General features: G+C 42.0%; 1 protein-coding gene across 4 annotated transcripts in view; it reads left to right on the top strand.

Annotated features, from left to right (window-relative positions):
- CCSER1 (coiled-coil serine rich protein 1) overlaps positions 1-19,739 on the top strand; it is a 1,185,560-nt gene that overhangs the window by 572,123 nt on the left and 593,698 nt on the right. For all 4 annotated transcript variants that reach the window (XM_059665408.1, XM_059665417.1, XM_059665424.1 and 1 more), the window contains exon 8: positions 5,496-5,579. In XM_059665408.1, the coding sequence (XP_059521391.1) occupies positions 5,496-5,579 (84 nt within the window). The remainder of the gene's footprint in view (positions 1-5,495; positions 5,580-19,739) is intronic.

Genomic DNA, 19,739 nt, shown 5'->3' with positions numbered 1-19,739 from the left:
GGGAATATAAACTAGTTTATGTCAGATAATTTATAGTCTGGTGTTATCACTAACCTCCACAGAAATGTCCATGGGGCTCAAAGAAGTTCAGAGCCACAGGGCTGCTTAACCGAAGAACCGAGGATTTGATCCTCTTATTCTCAGAAACATCAAGGTTTTCTTACCTGCCTTGTAAGCCTGCTGATATCTTTTTTGCACTGTGGAGCAAGCTAAGCCTTTTGCCATTACCAGTGTAAGATGTAATATTTAGAATCTATGCAAATATTAAAAATGATTAATATAAACTGTATCCATAAAGCTCCATTTTAGGGGAGGAATAGAACTATTATGAAAGAAAAGGAACAGAGATAATTAGCGTCTCCCAGTCAAGCTGATTGCCAGCACATGGAAGGAGATATTAGTAAATTTGAAACATGTTCTAGATTGCTTTGTGTGAAGAAGAAATTAACACGAGAACCAGAATAAACAAGTATTCTATTTTCTTTGATCCATTAGCTGTTTTCTTCCTTGTCAGCTCAGATAAGGTTAACAGATTCAGAGAAAGTGAGAATTCTCCTAATGTTTATACTGTTTGTTTGGTAATTTTATGAAAAGGAAAGGTGGGTTTGAGTGTATTATGTGTGTCAGTTATAATGTTTGGTGCTAATAATATGCTAATGAAATAAGAGATATTGCAGGTTTGGTTCCAGGCCACTGCAATAAAGTGAATATTGAAATATATAAACCCGTAATATTTTTGCTGGCAGAGAGTGTTGCCTTCAATTAGTAAAAACACATCTGTGTGTGCAGCTCAGTAAAGTGGTGCTCAATAAAACAAAGGGGTTATGCCTGCAGTCTAGCCACTAGGTGGTGGGGTAGGAGAGAACCAGTCCATTGAGGCTGTGTGCAAGCAAATAACACTTGAACTTTAGTATTATATGAAACGTAGAGGCCCAGTGCATGAAAATTGATGCACTGGAAGAGGGGGTTCCTCAGCCCGGCCTGCCCCCACTCACAGTCCAGGAGCCCTCAGGGGCGGGAGGCGACCCGGCGATCAGGGGAAGGCAACGCCCCATCACAACCGACAATCGGACGTGCCTCTCGCAATGTTGTTGCTGCTGCTGCTGCTCCGTGGCTTCTCTCTGTGTTGTGGTTCATACTCGCCATGCTGGGGTTGTGCCCCGGGTTCATGATGTTCAAGGCCTGGCCCTGGGGGTTCAGGCCTCCCATTGCTTGCTGCTGCAGAGGGACAGCAGGTCGTGGCCCGCTGGCTTGCATGGCGTTCAGATTCAGCAGGCTGGGCTAGACTGAAGGCCGGGCTGGCTGGCCACTTGCTTGGCTGTGTGCTATTTGATGAGAGCTGCCATCAGCTGAGGGTTTGACTTGAAGATGTTGAGCATGTGCTGCTGCTGGAGGAGTTGGGAGACTTCAGGGTCCACAGCAGGTCCTGCAGGGCACCTGGAGAGATGTTCTGAGGTGGCTGCACCTTGGGTCTGCATAGACATCACGGGTCTGGGCATGCCTCACATTGACTGTTGCTGGGGGATCTGTGCTGGCTGCCCCTGCTGGGGCTCGGGGGGTGGGAGGGGACAGAATAACAAGCCCACTGAATTGGTTGGGTCACATTCAGATGGCCATGGGGGCCATCTGGCTCTCAGGGGTCACTGTGCCTCAGGGTAAACCATTGTTGGTGCTCACCCAGTACAGATGCTGCTGCTGTGCCTCAGGTGCAATCTGCCGGGCGCCTCCACTGCTGCAGGTGGGCCTGGGAGGAGGGTGGTGGGGCTGGCACCTGGTTAGTGGGCTTCCCAGTGCAAACTGTGGTGGGGGCTGAGTTCTGGCCACACTGGAGAAGCCGGCTAGTGACATGCTCACAGCAAGGTCTGGGGCAGAGTCAGGGGCTGTGGTGTTTAGGGTGTGCTGGGATGCAGTGTGGGGGGCCGGGGTGATGCTGAAGGAGGGGAAGGCAGACTCGGCTGAGGCACGGAGTGGGTGTTGATGGTGGCATCCACTGGTGCATGAGCTATGCGAGCTGTCAGCAGTGCTGTGTCTTCTGCTGGTGGAGCTTCTGCCTGATGATGAGGCAGTAGGGAATGGGGCATGTGTTTTCTTGGCAGTGTTTGGCATGGTAGCAGCAAAAGGCCATGAACTGCTTACACACTCCACAACCTCCATTGGTCTTGTGCTGGCAGCCCTTGGTGTGCTGCACAACCCACCTCACCTTCTGGCAGATGGCTGCGGGCAGTTGGTTTTGTGGCACTGGCGGGCATGCCTCAGGACTGGATGCAGCACTGGATGGCCTGGCGCTTCCACTCCGGAGGCTCCTGAACTGCAGAGCACCTGCCACCCCTGCAGAAGCAGAGGCAGCCCTGCCTCCTCCGCTTCTGCTCCCCTGCATCCTCCACTCTGGCTCCGCAGTGGCGGTTACTGCCTCCTCCCCAATGACTCCCTTGGTGGTGTCAGTGCTGTTTCCTGAGCAGCCAGCAGAAGAGCTCTCAGGGCCCCCCTCCTGCCTGGACTCGCCAAGAAAAAGGCTGTTTTGGAGCCAACTTTTATTGTACTTGCCCCGGTGACAAAGCAAGCATTCCACCAGGCTGCTCACGCTGCCTGTTCTCAGCGGCTGCCCCCGGGACTGGAGGACTCTGGTGGGGCTGAGAGGACTGGGCGCGGCCATCTTGTGGTTGTGGGTGCTGCCATCTTAGTGACGGAGTGATGGTTAATTTGCATATTACCCTTTTATTAGATGGGATGGATCTTGTCCTCACTCTCTAGGGATACATAAGTCATTCAGCAAGGGAAAGCTCCCTAGTGGAATAAGGAGTAACGCTTGAAAATGAAAGGTTCGGAGTGGGCTGGGGTTGAGCACCTATGATGTGAGGCCATAATGTATCAAAAGAGATTTTATTCCCGACACCTGGGTGCAGGTGGGCTGAGACCAGGAAAGGCATCAGTGAAGAGAGCAGGGAGAGATATGTTTTTATTAATTTTTGCTGGCTGTAAGCTGCTCTGGTGATGTAAGGGTCTGGTCCATCCTTGGTTCTTCCCACGCCAGGTGTCTTCTGGTTATCTGAGCTATGCTGTGCTCAAGGCTGCAAGCTTTTTGCTAAGCACAATACGTTTTTCTCTGCCCTGTTTTATTTCCTTTAACCCTTTGCGGTCCAATTTTATTTTTTGAATTCAAACAATCTGGTCCAAATTAATTGATGGGATTGAATGTTGAACCGGTTTGCGGTGTCGACCTCAGCCTTGATGTTGGACCTGCTCCTAGCGCCTGGTCTGTCGAGTCAGCCTCCACGTTGGATCGAAAAGGGTTAACCCTTTCAGAAATGCCTCTCCCAGCATGAGAAATTTGAGGAGGAGAAAGGGTTGCAGTGGGACAGTGACAATGTAATCTAGAGACATGCATGTGTAAAGCAAGGAGACAGGAAAGAGCATTTTTATGTTTCTGTTCTGTGGGTGAGCCAAGGTGGTAAGAAAGTTGGAGCTTAAAAAGTTTGAAACCCCAGATACAAGCAATAGCAGACAAGGAAAGGCACTATGCTATGCTAAAGAGTTTTGACTTTGTTTTTCCTCTGAAAGAGGAAGTGATTTGCTGTTAAATTAATAAGTGATATAATTAATTCCCATTTAGGAAAATATTTCTGGTAGATAGGGGAAGTTATAGAGAACCAGTTTAGAGACTTAATGCAGTCAGTCATGTAAGAAGCAATGAGTACCTAGAGAAAGTTAACTCCTGTCCAAGAAACATCAAGGAAATAGAGATTAAAGAGTTTGGTACCAATCAGAGGGGAGAAGGTTGGGGGATTGGGTGAAAAGGTGAGGGGATTTAACAAAGAAAAAAAACACCTCATTGACACAGACAACAATATAGTGATTACCACACTGAAAGAGGGTCGTGGGAGGTAGATTGTAAAGGGGGGATAAATGGTAATGGGAGGAGACTTGACTTGGGGTGGTGAACACATAATATAATATAATATATAAATGACATTATAGAATTACACACCTGAAACCTATATAATTTTATTAACCGATGGCATCCCAATCAATTCAATAAAAAATAAAAAAAATTAAAAAAAGTTTAGTACCAGATTTGGTTTCTAGTGAACAAGAACTGAGAGCATAGGATGACTTCCTGGTCATTTCAGAAAATATACTGGGAGAAATAAGTAGAAGTAAAGCTTTGGTGTAGGGGAAAGGTTGTTGAAATAAAGAATTATTATAAGCAGCTCTCACTAACACCAGAGAGGTGTCACTGGACAGCCCCCTGAGCGAGTGGCAGAGGGCTGTCCCCAACCTCGATCATTGTCTTCTCATACAAATGAGTTTATATGAGAGACCCTGACTGCATTGTGAAAAGCCAATTTATTAAAAACAATTAAGGCATGCATCTTTATTGAAAAAAAACCAAAAGCAAAGCAAGCAAACCTACACATCTGGCTTATGAAGCACAGACGGGCTCTCAGCTGATCTGAAGAGCAAGTTTGGTTGGGGTCTGTGGCATCGTACACCCTCCTGTGTATAGATCTCAAAATTCTTTTGTTGAATAGTTTGGTATAGATTAAGTCTCAAGGTCCCCCCGCCCTTTTTTTTTTTTTTAACTTTGTTGTGGCCTTCCCAGAAATAATGAGAAGCACCTAGCAACTTTATCTTGCCAAGCATTGAGACTGCTGGATTCTCTGTTTAGGAAGTAAAATGGCCCTTTTTTCCTTTCCCTTTTCCCCCTTCCTTTCTGCATTCTCTCATTAGGGAGGTTTTTTAAACCATTTGCTCTGTGTCCTTGGCTGGGGAAGATAATGGCTTGTTAGTTACAAGCTGGCTGCAAATTGCCCACAGTGTTTGGCCTTGTTTTAACTTTCCCGTCAGTTTCCCTATTCCTCCTGCCCTGGATTCTTACAACACATTGAGTGTAAATGTCTATAGGACAAGGCTGAATATATGCTCAGTAAGTAGTTTTATTCATGGGTTGGAGCTTGGAAGACAGGTAAGATAAGCCATAGATGTGGCTGAGTGTACATGTAGAGAGTGAAGATTAAATGTCCACAGATTGCTAGAAAAAGGGACAAATGTTATAGTGAAATCATTAAAGATAAAGACTACAAATGACCATTGGTCTGAGAACTAATATTTAACTACAGCAAGGGAGCAAATGGTAAAGTCTCTCTTTTAGAATGTAGGTATTTTTATTCCACTGATATGTATGCACAGGAATGGGTGAAAGAATTTAGGATGACCCCTAGGTTTCTGTCTTTGGGAACAAAATGGACAAATGGACATCCAAAGAAAAGGACTGATATAAGGAAAAAACACAGGCGTGTGTATCATTTGTAGCATAATATTTTTGGATGAATTAGCTTATTTTGCAACTTAGAATATTATGAATTATCATGTGTAGAGGAAATTTCACTTTCATTAGTCAGATGCAATTATCTCCCTCTGTGTGAGGCTGACTTTCCTTATCAAGAGCAAAGTGAAAGGGCTAAGCCTATTATGCTGTCTCTTTGATGTTTTTATAGGATATAATGAAAGATGACTGCTCAATGCTGAAGCTGCAGCTGAAAGAGAAGGATGAACTCATTTCCCAACTTCAGGAAGAGCTGGTAAGTGATAATATTTGCCCTACAAGTGTGTTTTCTTTGCAAGATTATTTGCTATAAACCCTACAACAATTTATTTATTAATACTAATATTACTTATTTATAAATGGTTAGTGATTCAATCTGATTATCAATTTTGTAATCCTGTGGTAATAAGGATTTGACAGTCTGAAAAATAGCACGTTTTATATTATGTATTAAACTTGATATAATTCAGAAACAGATCACTGAACCAAAATTAGACATTTCAGTTAAATCTATGAAAAATTGTGAAGGATACAGCCACATTTTACTTTGTAAAGTGCATGATTTAACTCTACTATATCTAGAGTTAAAAACATATATATATATATATATATATATATATATATATATATATATATATATATATATATATATATAAAACCCTAATATGCAAATAGACCAAATGGTGAAATGGCCGAACAACCAGTCACTATGACGTGCGATGACCACCAGGGGGCACACGTGGAACATAGCAGGTGTCAGCATCAGGTGGCAGAGCACAGACCATGGCGGGCGTTGGCCACGGTGGGATGGTGAAGCGGGGGGCACCAGAACAAGATGGGGAGCTGGTCACTGTCATCAGGGCAAGCCTCTGATGGTTACTGAAAATTCTTTGCTCCTTAGCACTGTGGTCCTGCCTGGTGCTCACACCTGCTGCAAGTGTCTGGCCCCGCTCACACCTGCTGCCGTTGCCGGAGCCACTGCTCGCACCTGCTACCAGTGTCTGGCCCCAGTCCCAATCACTCTGCACCATCAGTGGGTGCGAGCGGGGCTGGAGCTGTAAGAGCGTGGGAGCGGTGACAGCGGTGGCAGTGGGAGCGGGGCTGCTGGCAGACAGGGACCAGGCGCCGTGGTGGGAGGGGCCGGGCGGGGGTGCAGAGGATGGGCCGAGTCCTGCTCCTGTGCTCACCACATCCTTGTGGCCCACAGTTCCTTTCAAAGTGAATGAATTCATGCACTGGGCCCCTAGTGTAATATAAAGCAAATTACTCATTCATCCTGCAAACAAAACCAGATTTTACTTTTTATTTTCATAAAATTACCAGTGATACTTATTAATATAGTTATTATTTTATATAAACCTCAGATGAAAATATCATACAGCCCTAACTGGTTTGGCTCAGTGGATAGCGTGTCGGCCTGCAGACTGAAAGGTCCCAGGTTCGATTCCAGTCAAGGGCATGTACCTTGGTTGCGGGCAAATTCCTAGTGGGAGGGGTGCAGGAGGCAGCTGATCGGTGTTTCTCTCTCATCGATGTTTCTAACTCTATCCCTCTCCCTTCCTCTCTGTAAAAAAACAATAAAATATTTAAAAAAAAGAAATTATACAGAAGTATGAAATGTATATAGTTCATGTTTTCAGGGTGTGTTTTTTAAATGTGGTATCATAAAAAGGTAATCATACTTTTATAACATGAAAACACATTTGGTAGGTAACAAGTACTGGGCATTACTTTTCAAAGTATGTGTTTTCAACTTATGATGGTTTCATATTTGACTAGAGATTTGATTACCTTAACAATAATGTATAATGTAATTATTAAATATAATTAAATGACAAAACAGATTTTATAGACCATTAAGCTTCTGAGAACATTTAACATGTTGGTGAGATGGCAGGCAAATTTAGAGCATATTTTATTGACTCAGCAACTGACAGCATGTTACTGAGACTTGACCTTTATTTAGATTGTTCCATGATTGAAACAATGCTGATTATCGATCTCATGAGCATAGTGTTATTGCTGATTTAGAAATGTTTAAAATCCTTGTATAAGTGAATTTGAGCAGTTCAAACCCATGTTGTTCAAGGGTCAGCTTGTAGTCAATTTGGGTAATTCAAATTTAAAGTAAAAAGACACACTTGTGCCTCATTTTACGAAGTCAGCCAACACAGGACTTTTCTTGGAGGAAGAGGTACTAAATTTAATTATAGCTATGTACCATTGGATCTGGAAGTAATAACTTCTTTCTCATTTTACTCAACAAATGAGGGACAAATATGTATTAAATATTAGAATATTAGAATGTCCTGGGGTTGTTTGTATATGTGGTGTGGCAACATTGAAGAGAAAAAGAAATGTTCTTTTCAGGAAGGAATTTTTTGCTTGGTAAACCTGAAAGAACTAGTTTACACATGGGTGATTATTCCCTACTGCTTTATAACAGAACAAAATCTCCTCTGCCCTGCTATGAGGTAATGTGAAGGGCATAGGCTAGTGGTGCCCATGTGGAATGGGGTATGCACACATCAAATTAGATCTTTAAAATGTTTTTGTTTTCCTCTTTTCTCTCCCGTACAAACTTACATGAATTTTGTTGAGCTTGTTGAGGACTTTTAGTGACTTCAGTTCTTTTATTAGTTGGTTTTCCCTTGAAAGGTATTTCTTCTCTTATGAAAGCTTATGTGTGGCTTATATTTGCAAACCCTTAATCATTGTATTGTCTATTTATATTTAAACTAGGGGCCCGGTGCACGAAATTCGTGCACTGGGTGTGTGGGGGGAGTGTCCCTCAGCCCAGCCTGCCCCCTCTCACATACGGGGAGCCCTCAGGTGTTGACCCCCATCACCCTCCAATCACAGGATCGGCCCCTTGCCCAGGCCTGATGCCTCTGGCCTAGGCGTCCGGCCTGGGCAGCGGGGACCTGCAGTGGCAGCGGGGGGCACCGCGATTGCGCGGGCTCCGCCCCTGCCCCTGCAGGATGCCTCTGGCTGAGGCATCCGGCCCGGGCAGTGGGGACCCACAGCTGCAGCGGCCCCGCGATCTTGGGCTTCGCTTTAGGCCCAGGCAAGGGGCCCCTAGCTCCTGGGACTGCCAGCTTCGACCGTGCCCAGCTCCCATCGCTGGCTCCACCCCTACTTCCTGCTATCACTGGCCAGGGCGGAAAAGGTGCCTGATTCTCCGATCATGGCTTGGGGGCAGGGCAAAGGCGGCCCCAGGGCCGCCTTTGCCCTGCCCCCCAGCTCTTAGCTCCCCCCTGGGTTTCCGATCACTGTCAGTGGCAGGGGGCTTCTTCCTGCTTTCCCTTTTGCCTCCCTGCATTGTGCCTACATATGCAAATTAACCGCCATCTTGTTGACAGTTAACTGCCAATCTTAGTTGGCAGTTAATTTGCATATAGCCCTGATTAGCCAATGAAAAGGGTATCGTCGTACGACAATTACCATTTTTCTCTTTTATTAGTATTGATTACATGTAGTTTAAGATTTATTACACACTAGAGGCCTGGTGCATGGATTCGTGCACCAGTGGGTCCCACAGCCTGGCCTGTACCTTCTCACAATCTGGAACCCCTCAGGGGATGTCAGACTGCTGCTCCTGCCTGCCGCTCCCACTCCTCCCAGCCCCGCTGCACTTGCCACAGGCTCGCGCCCAGTCAATCCTGATTGGGAGGGGCTTGCACCACTGCACGGTGCTTGCCAGCCATAGCCTTGGGTCTGGCGCCCGTTGGTCAGCTGAGTGGTGCTCCTGCTGTGGGAGTACACTGACCACCAGGGGGCAGCTCCTGCGTTGAGCGTCTGTCCCCTGGTGGTCAGTGTGCATCATAGCAATCAGGTCGACTGGTCATTTGGTCATTTGTTTGGTTACTTAGGCTTTTTATATATAGATTATTCCTTGCTTTCCTTTTCATCTTATTCCATTATATAGACTCATCTGATTCATTTATGGTTTTTAGAGTCCTTTCCCAAATGTTTTCTTTCAATGGGGGTATTGATGATATGGTATCTAAATCTTTGAATATCTCTTTACCTTGAAAGATAAAGGATGCTGCTATGGATTGAATTGTATCCCCCCAAATTCATATGTTGAAGCCCTACCCCAATGTGACTGTATATGGGATAGGGCTTTTAGAAGTTAATTAGGATTAAGTAAAGTGGTTAGTGTGGAGTCCTAAATTGATAGAATTTAGTGGCCTTGCACAGAGGAAAGGCCATGTGAAAACAAAAATGACAGCTGCCTACAAGCCAGGAGAAGAGCCCTTAGTAGGACCTTACCATGTGGGAACCCTGATCTTGGACTTCTACCCTCCAGAACTATGAGAAAATTAACATTTTAAGAAAAAAAATATATATATATATATTTTATTGATTTTAGAGAGAAAGGGAGAGAGAGAAACATTTATGATGAGAGAGAATCATCCATCAGCTGCCTCCTGCTTACCCCATCCTGGGGATGAAGTCCACAACCCAGGCATGTGCCCTGATGAGGAACTGGACTGTGACCTCCTGGTTCTAGGTTGATGTCCAAACACTGAACATGTAGGACAGTCTTAACTTGTTTTTTAAGACACCTAGCCTGTGATATTTTGTTATGACAACCTGAGCTAAGACAGATACCATGTCAAAGTATAGTATTTTTAGGTCTTGGTTCATTTTTCTTAGTAAGTAACATTCCATAATTTTTAAATTTGGGTGCTGCACATGACCTTTTTCCATGGTTTATCTAGGTGTGTGACTATATTTCTTCCTTAATTATGACTAGTATCAGCAATCCTGCTCTGTCCATTCAGGTCTTCCTTCAAATTACAAATTTTCTCTTCAAGCCTTCCTTCAAATTATAGAATATTTTATCTCTTGAAACCCATATGTCCATATTTGATCTTATTGATCTCTCTCTCCTTATATTTTTCTTTTAGTATTGAACTATTTTATCTTTAGCTGAATTTTTTCCATCAATATTCTAAGCCACTAATTTGTTTCTCAACAATGACTATATTTTTATAGTCTAATAAATATTAAAATACAGAAATTATTTTTAAATCTAGAAAATAACTGTAATGTTTTAATTATATACTATTAAATATTCTTAGTATGTGCTGGTGTTAATTTGTCATTTGTGTGGCAGCATTTCTATTGCACTGTAGTAAGTAGCCTGTCCTTAATATCTTGCTTGTCCTTCCTTCCTAGGATATTTGGTCCCATTAAGATCCACAGTTACTTTCTTTGGCTTGTTTATTTCTCTATTTATCCTAAGTACTCAGGTTAAAAAAAAGAATAGAACATTTAAACCAGAGATGGTCAAAGGCCCAATAGAACCTGCTTTTGTTGGCTAGTAACAATGAACTTGAAGGATTTTAGTCATTGGCTTTCTTTTGTGACACCATGAGGTCTCTTCAGTTACAAATATTAAACAACTGACTGGTGTAGGTGGCTGCTCTGCAGTTCTGCCAGCCAAAAATACTCTGCAGATCTTCTTAGGATGAGAAATTAGGGAAGTATCACCTTTCTTGCAGGGATGGATCTATTCCATCAGCTGTTTTCTCTCCAGAACCTTGACTTTTCATTCTTAACCCAGGCTTATTGGTGCTTGCCCAATGACTCCAGTTAAGCCCCTAGAACAGTCTTGAGATTCCTGTCTTCTCAACACCCATCAGAACCAAAACCGTCCCACATGTGCCTCTTAGCCTTGCCTTTCTGCTTCAGCCAGAAGAAATTAGTGTCAGCTTGGGAGATAATAGTGTCAGGAAACTGTATTCAGAATACCATCTTCTTTTGAGACTCTTTGTTCATGAACCCTCTGATAGCAAATTCAAAATGGTAATTATATTATGCAGTCTCCCCCTCCACAATTCATTTTTTTTTTTTTTATCAAGGCTTCAGGGGCAGCTACATGACATGAATCCCCAAGGCATACACCAGATTTGATCAACTTTGCGTTAGGTTAGAACAGTGGTTGGCAAACCACTGCTTGTGAGCCATATGCATGCAGCTCTTTGGCCCCTTCAGTGTGGCTCTTCCACAAAATACTGACTTCTGCGCATGGGCCACGAAGTTTCAATCGCACTGTATGTGCGCTCCCGCATGTGGTATTTTGTGGAAGAGCCACACTGAAGGGGCCAAAGAGCCACATGTGGCTCGCGAGCCGCAGTTTGCCGACCACGGGTAGAAGATTAAATAAGAACTAGACTAGAGCAAAGGAGGCACTAATTCCTTTTATCTTCTTGGCCTTATCTTTCTCTACATGAAGAGGAGACCGACTGAATATAGTGATATAAAAAATCAGAATATGAGTGTGCCCTGTGACTAGATTTAGTTATCTTTCTTCTGGCCTCAGTTTTTTTAAATTGTCAAATAATAAGATAATACTAAAATATAGAAAAATAAATATTTATCAATGAGTTTGATACATTATAATATATAGTGATAGTATATGTCAATAATATATATTTACATAGCTGTGCATTTATAAAATGAAATGGGGAGAATTGCATATGGTATAACATTGCATAAAATATACATGGAGAGAAAGTCTAGTTTAATTAATAATTATCTTTAGGTAATATGAGAATATTTAGATTCTGTTCTATATGTTTTAGTAGTGTTTCACTTTTAATGACAAGTATATATTCCTTTTACAATAAAAAAAAATCAGACATATCTCTTGGGATAATAAATGAAGAGGGTAGATTGATTTCAGTGGCTCTCATGCTGTGGTGTGAGTGTGTGTGTGTGTGTGTGTGTGTGTGTGTGTGTGCACACGCGTGTAGGGGGAATGCCTTAGTCTGCTTGGACTACTGTGACAAAATACCATAACTGAATGGCTTAAACAACAGACACTTACTGCGGTTCTGGAGGCGGAAAGTCCAAGATGTTGGCAGATTCAGTGTCTGGTGAGAGCCCCCTTTTTGATTTTTGACAGCTGTTTCCTCCATATGTCCTCACAGTCCTTCCCTTGGTGCATACACACAGGGAGGGAGGGAGAGCTCTTGTGACTGTTCCTCTTCTCATAAAGACACTAATTCTGCCCTGAGGTTCTCACCTTCATGACCTCATCTAAGCCAAATGCCCTCCGAAGTTCTCACCTCCAAATACTATTACCTTGGGGCTTAGGACTTAAACAAGTCAATTTTGGGGAACAGAAGCATTTAGTTTGTAACAGGGAAATAAGAGTATCAGGGATGTCTTGTGGAATTATGCCCCTTTACAACTACTTAATGGTAGCAATTATGATTTTACTATTTTTCCATATTAAAATTCTCTGTAAGATTGTGATTGACACAGTCACATGTAAGAACAAAAATTAATCAAATAAACCAAAAATCTAGACAAAAGGTTTGCGAAGGCTTATGTATTATTAGTTCAAAATAGAAAATGAGATGAAAAGCTATGACACATACTTTACTGAAAATTATTAAATAATCATGTTGATTAGGCAAGATCTTAAAGACATGAATATAAACCAACATTTGAAGTCAGGAGTAATAGGAACTTTAAACAAATAAATAATATTTAAATATATTCAAATATAACTTTGTGTTTATTTTGTATAATTTATTCAACTTTAATACTGGAAATAAATCTCCCACATAGCACAAAGATTTGGGGATTTTATGGATTTACTTTTACTGCATAGGTGTAGGTATAGACCAAAAGTCTAAACATAATGGTTAAAAGTAAGAATACTTAATTAGAATCAATTATAGTAAAAAGTATTTAAATTAATTATATATTTAATTTATATTTAACTTTTAACTATTAAATTTCATCATGTAATGCAGAAAATAGTTTTCTCATAAAAAAGTTTTAGGTTTTTTCTCAGACTTAGTGGAGGTCACATTGAAGAATACAGTGTAATTTTATTGTTAGTAAGAAACTGAGGAACATTGTAAATATTACTTTCTTGTGCCTAAAGATATCCAAGAGATTTATCACAAATGTTCCTGGTGAAGTGTCGCCTTGTGTTTTGGGGAGAAAGATATATTTTTTTATAAATGATCATTAATCTGATAAATGATTTCATACTACAGGTAAAAAGTACTTTCCATATGATGTCAGAAATTGAAAGTTTATTTGGTTTTTATGTATTGATTCAAAATATTTTTAAATAAATTGAAGGTAACTTACAAATAAAAATAACTTTAGGGAGATGTAAGACTGTGAATACTGAAATTTAATTACCCTAATTAGGATCAATACACCATAGTATGGACTGAATGTTTCGTTATACCAATTTGGATGCCTATTACTGATACTCTGTCAAATAGATTTAGTGAATTTATATGGATAACCACATTATAAAAGTGGTTATCAGTAATTCTAAGCTTTTATAATTTCTACCATTTCAGACTTTTCCCTTTGGAAAATTTTCATCAGTTTCTAGCTGATCTGAGTGAAAAATATCAGCTGTAACTTTTTACAGCATAATTTTAAGAAACAAAATATTTGACCTGGCTGGCGTGGCTCAGTGGTTGAGCATCAACCTATGAACCAGGAGGCCCTGGTCAGGGCACATGTCGGAATTGCAGGCTCAATCCCCAGTGTGGGGAGTGCAGAAGGAAGCCAATTGATGATTCTCTCTCATATTTGATGTTTTTCTCTCTCTCTCTCTCTCCCTTCCTCTCTGAAATCAATAAAAATATATTTTTAAAATGAAAACAATATTTTTCTATTTAAAAGTACAGTTTAAATGGTTCACCCAAATCAAGTTTCCTGAGCATAAATTTTGTTAGCTCTATCTAGGAATAACTGTACACTTTAATACCATCCTCATTAAAACAATAAGGAAAAAAATAAAACAAGACAAAACAAAAATACTTCCCATGTTTGTTCTCATAATCCTCCTCTGTTTACCAACATGACAGCACTTATACTTGTCAGAAGGTAGTGAAAGCTGGTACCTTAACTACCGCATATTTATAAGCTAATGAATAAGAGAAAACATTGACTCTAGGGCATTTAAAACAATAATAAAAATGACTAAAAGTCATCTATATTTACTATTATCATATGTCAACAATTCCAAAAATGTTAGTGATGAGACTCTTTCATGAAAATATTTTTTGTGGGCCTAAATTCTAATTTAGTAACTCCAGCTTTTGATTGAATTTTATATTTTACTAGAGGCCCGGTGCACAAAAATTTGTGCACTCAGGGGGTAAGGGGGGTCCCTCAGCTCGGCCTGTGCCCTCTCGCAGTCTGGGACCCCTCAGGAGATAACGACCTGCTGGCTTAGGCCTGCTCCCGGGTGGCAGAGGACAGGCCCAATCCCTAGGTGCAGCCCCTGGTCGGGCTCTGAGCAGGGCCGATTGGGGAGTTGGGGCACCGCCCCCTGTCATACACAGAGCAGGGAGATTGGGAAATTGTGATTCCACTCTCAGTCACGCTCAGGGTAGGGCGGATTGGGGGGTTGGGGCACCATCCCCTGTCACACTCAAGGCAGGGTCGATGAGGAGGTTGCGGCACCACCCCCTGTCATGCACAGAGCAGGGCTAATCAGGGGGTTGGGGCATTTCCCCCTGTCACTCACAGAGCAGGGCCCATCAGGGGGGTTGGGGCTCTGTACCCTGTCACGCACAGAGCAGGGCCAATCAGGGGGTTGGGGCGCAGCCCCCTGTCATGCACAGAGCAGGGCCCATCACGGGGTTGGGGCGCTGCCCCCTGTCACGCACAGAGCAGGACTGATCAGAGGGTTGGGGTGCTGCCACTCTCACACTCAGGGCAGGGCCAATGGGGAGGTTATGGCTCTACCCCATCACACACAGAGCAGGGCCCGTGGGGGGCAGGGGTTGGGGTGCCGCACCCTGTCACACACAGAGCCGCAGGGCGATCAGGGGGTTTGGGCGCTGCCCCCTGTCACACTGATCCCAGTGCCGGGAGGCCTCGCGGCTCCGCTGATCCCGGTGCTGGGAGGCATATTACCCTTTTACTATATAGGGTAGAGGCCTGGTGCATGGGTGGGTGCCAGCTGGTTTGCCCTGAAGGGTGTCCCGGATCAGGGTGGGGGTCCTCACTGGGGTGTCTGGCCAGCCTGGGTGAGGGGATGATGGCTGTTTGCAGCTGGTCACACACTCTTTAGGGTGGGGGTCCCCACTGGGGTGCCTGGCCAGTCTGGGTGAGGAGCTGAGGGCTGTTTTCAGGCTGGGGGTGACTGAAGCTCCCAACTGCTCCTTTTTTTCTTTTTTCTTTTTTATTCTGGGCCAGCTTTAGCTTTGAGGCTTGGCTCCAGCTCTTAGGCCTCCGCTGCTGAAAGTAGGTTTCTGGCCTTTGCTTACAATGTTGCGATCCTACTGGCTGAAGCCCGGCAGGTTTCTGGAGTTTTGTTTAGCTTCTATGTTTGTTACATAGTTGCTTGCAGCTCAGAGGCCTGCAGCGGCAGGCGGGGAACGTTGGAGTCCTCCGTCACTGAAGCAAGCAAGCCTCATGTTAGTTTCAAGCTGCCTGGCTGCCGGCCACCATCTTGGCTGACAGTTAATTTGCATATTGCCCTGATTAGCCAATGGGAAGGGTAGCGGTCGTACGCCAATTACCATGTTTCTCTTTTATTATATAGATAATCATTTTAATTATCACATTTTTAATATTCATCCCTTAATAAACATCACATCTATACTAATAAAAGCCTAGGTGGCCCTCACACCCTCATGTCATCACAGGATGGCTGCCCCCATGTTGTCCCAAGGTGGTCACCTCCACATAATCACAGGATGGCTGGCAGGGGGGGCAGTTGGCGGCCAGTGGACCAGCTGGGGAAGGCAGTTAGGGGTGATCAGACAGGCAGGGGAGGCCAGTTGGGACGATCAGGCCTGCAAGGGAGGGAGGTTGGGGGTGATAGGGCCAGCAGGGGAGTGGTTAGGGGGCAATCGGGCTGGCAGGCAGAAGCGGTTAGGGGCAACCAGGCTGGCAGGCAGGCGAGTGGTTTGGAGCCAGCCATCCCAGTTTGTGAGTGGGATGTTCGACTGCCCTGTGGGATCCGGCCTAAACTGGCAGTCGGACATCCCCCGAGGGGTCCCAGATTGGAGAGGGTGCAGGCTGGGGTGCAGACATCCCCTTAGGGGTTCCAGATTGGAGAGGGACACCCCCCAATGCACAAATTTCATGCACTGGGTCTCTAGTTTTTAAATAAAAGATAATTGAGAGAATTTCCAGTTAGAGTCTAAACCAGCCGTGGGCAAACTACGGCCCGCGGGCCGGATCCGGCCCATTTGAAATGAATAAAACTATTGAAAAAAAAGACCGTACCCTTTTATGTAATGATGTTTACTTTGAATTTATATTAGTTCACACAAACACTCCATCCATGCTTTTGTTCCGGCCCTCCGGTCCAATTTAAGAACCCATTGTGGCCCTCGAGTCAAAAAGTTTGCCCACCCCTGGTCTAAACATACAGTCAGAATTATCTAGTAAATTTTAAGATCAATTTTTTCTAACTCTTTGGTACTACATATTAATATATTCAACACTAAATTCTAAATAAATGAGAGCATAGTTATTGTGAAGATGAAAGAATGAAGCTTGAGTTACTTCACTTCAGTCATTTGAAGTAAACATTTAACATTTAGAGTATTTTTATTTAAGACTCAGACAAATGGAGTGAGAATTGTGAGGCATTTATTGTTGTGGGGGATACTGGTGTATTCTTCTCACTGGACTAATCAAACTGACATGAGGCAAATTAATAAGAGAACATTAGCAAATTCATTACGTATGTACACATGGAGATGCCATAAGAATGAGACTGGAGGACAAATCTGATAGTTGAGGCTTATGGTCCATCTAGAGCTAAGGAGAAGGTGGGGCGGTGTGGTCTGGAGCTTCAGTGGTCAGAAAGGCAACTCACAAGGAGATGAAAAAACTGTTTGGCAAACAAATGTTTGTTGGGCCATCTTTAACAGAGAGGACTTTGAACAAATGGGCCTTGCTATATTCCTCCCTATCACACTCCTTTATAGGGTACTGATTGTATCTCCTTTCCGTGGGCAGGTCCTCTATCTCAATTCCCATTAGACAGTTAGGGGGAAAGGTCAGAGGTTCTTCTGGAGTATTTTTCTTAAAATAGCCAGTTTCACATAATCAGTATCCCAAAGAGGCATATTTTGTTGTAACAACCCCTGTTGCCTCTCACTTATAAATTTAGTTTGTACATTTTAATATCCTCAATATCTTCTGAACTTTTTTTACACTAAATTGTATGTTTTAAAACTAATGCACTAATAAAAATTGTTACATCAGAGCACGATTCAGTAGTTATCAAGATTGTAGTTATCAAAAATCTCATAAAAGAAGTTAAAAAATTGTGTTTGTTATTACACCTTTATTCTCATCTTTTGTAGACTCTTAATAAACTTTGTTTATTAAAATATAACTTTTGACATACTTTTTACAAAGTTCAATACAACAAAGGTTTAGCTAGCTATATTTCTTTTCTTGGACATTACTAATATCTATTTGATGTCCTTATTAATTATTGAAGAAGCTTATTTTTATAAAAGAGGGTTTTAAAAATGATCTGTTCCAGATATACAACATAGTAGGTACATCCCTGTGTTGAACACTTTCTCTTGCTAGCTAACTGGAGAAAAATCACATAAAAGAAGTTAAAAAAATTGTGTTTGTTATTAAACCTTTATTCTCATTCAAAGCAAATATTTAAAATTATATTCTTATTTGAGTGTAAGCATATAAACAGTTTATCCTCATCCTTTTAAAATGAAATGTATTTAATTTAAATGTAAGCCAAGCTCTCAGCTCATTTGTTAACATTTTGATAGTGAAGTATGGGGCTGCATAAAGATACTTGTAGAATTGTTGAATTTTGAGAAGTGGGAGGCCATTGAAGAACAGGAAGTATAGCATTATGTATAATCAGGTTATATGCATAATAAAAAGGGGGAATTACAAATAAAAGACTCTAGGAAATATATATGACTAAAGAGCACTTTATTAAGAATCTGGAGAGGAGTAATTTTGATTTGGTTTAAAAATACATGTAGAACTCAAATTGAATAAAATTGTATGCCCTTGAAGCTTTTATAACAGAATAATTTCTTCTTGATAAGAGAAACATTCTTTTAGCATGAAAACCATATCTTGAATTAATCTTAAAAGGAATTCCCCACTTGCTCTACATTCTATTAAAATTTATGGTATTATTTCATGCTAGTCATTTTGAGATAGAATATTACAGGCCCATGCATGATTTACATAAGAACAGACAGCTGTAAGTACTTTAAAAATCCTCTTTCTTTTTCATATTTAGGAAACATTAGGAGCAGAAAAGAAATAGATTAGGTATACTTAAACATTATTAAAGTGGCAGTCTACATTCTTTTTCTCAGGCGAATTAATTGCATATATTCCAGAAAAGGCTTATCTCAGCAGCAATTACTCTCCTGTCAGTCACTGAGACAGATTTAGTGTGAATGTAACAATATCCCATGATACATAATAGGGATTAGCCTCCATTCCTTATACAGTCCAGTACCCTGATGAAGAATTGCCAAAAAGGTACAATCTTTACTCTTCTGCCGCACTTGCCTTGGCAATCCTAGACATTTGTTTGCCTTTATCACAGAGTGTGGTCATACTGCGGTATTGCATGGATATAGGAAAATAACTGTGGTATAATTTCAATGCCAGTATGAAGGTGTTTTACCTTCAAGACAAATGTTTTAAAAGGAGCATGCAGCCATATTATTGCCAAATTAGGCATGTAGCTGAAATTAATTTATACCTAATGCTTTTGGATATTTTGGATATTTTCATTTCTTCTGTAAGGTATGCCATATAATTTAGTAGTTTTCCCTTTATTTATTTTTTTATTATTACTTTTATTTTACCAATCGAGATTACAGTGCTTGGAGTAATTTACCAAATAAAACTATTTTAGTAGTAAATAGGACACAAAGATAGCCAAAGACTTAGAATTAAGGGGGGGGGGGGAGTACAAATCATGTTCCTGAATTACTATGAAGAAGAAATATATATCTCTATACCAGTGATGGCAAACCCATGACACATGTGTCAGAGGTGACACGTGAACTCATTTTTTTGGTTGATTTTTCTTTGTTAAATGGCATTTAAATATATAAAATAAATATCAAAAATATAAGTCTTTGTTTTACTATGGTGGCAAATATCAAAAAATTTCTATATGTGACATGGCACCAGGGTTAAGTTAGGGTTTTTCAAAATGTTGACACGCCGAGCTCAAAAGGTTCGCCATTACTGCTCTATACTAATAAAAAGGTAATATGAAAATTAACTGTAACTGTGACAAAGATGGTGGCGCCTATAGCCACAAAGATGGCAGTGCTGCCAGAGCAACAGAGCCAGTGGACACACAAACCCACAGGGGGGTCCGGACCCCAGCCCCAGCCCTGCAGCAGCCACAGTGCTAGGCTGCTGGGGCCAGAGCAAG

Source organism: Myotis daubentonii, chromosome 1 (genome assembly GCF_963259705.1).
Source record: "Myotis daubentonii chromosome 1, mMyoDau2.1, whole genome shotgun sequence".
Taxonomy (NCBI): Eukaryota; Metazoa; Chordata; class Mammalia; order Chiroptera; family Vespertilionidae; genus Myotis; species Myotis daubentonii.
Note: the sequence above shows the minus strand (reverse complement) of the source record. Positions and strands in the feature narration are given on the sequence as shown.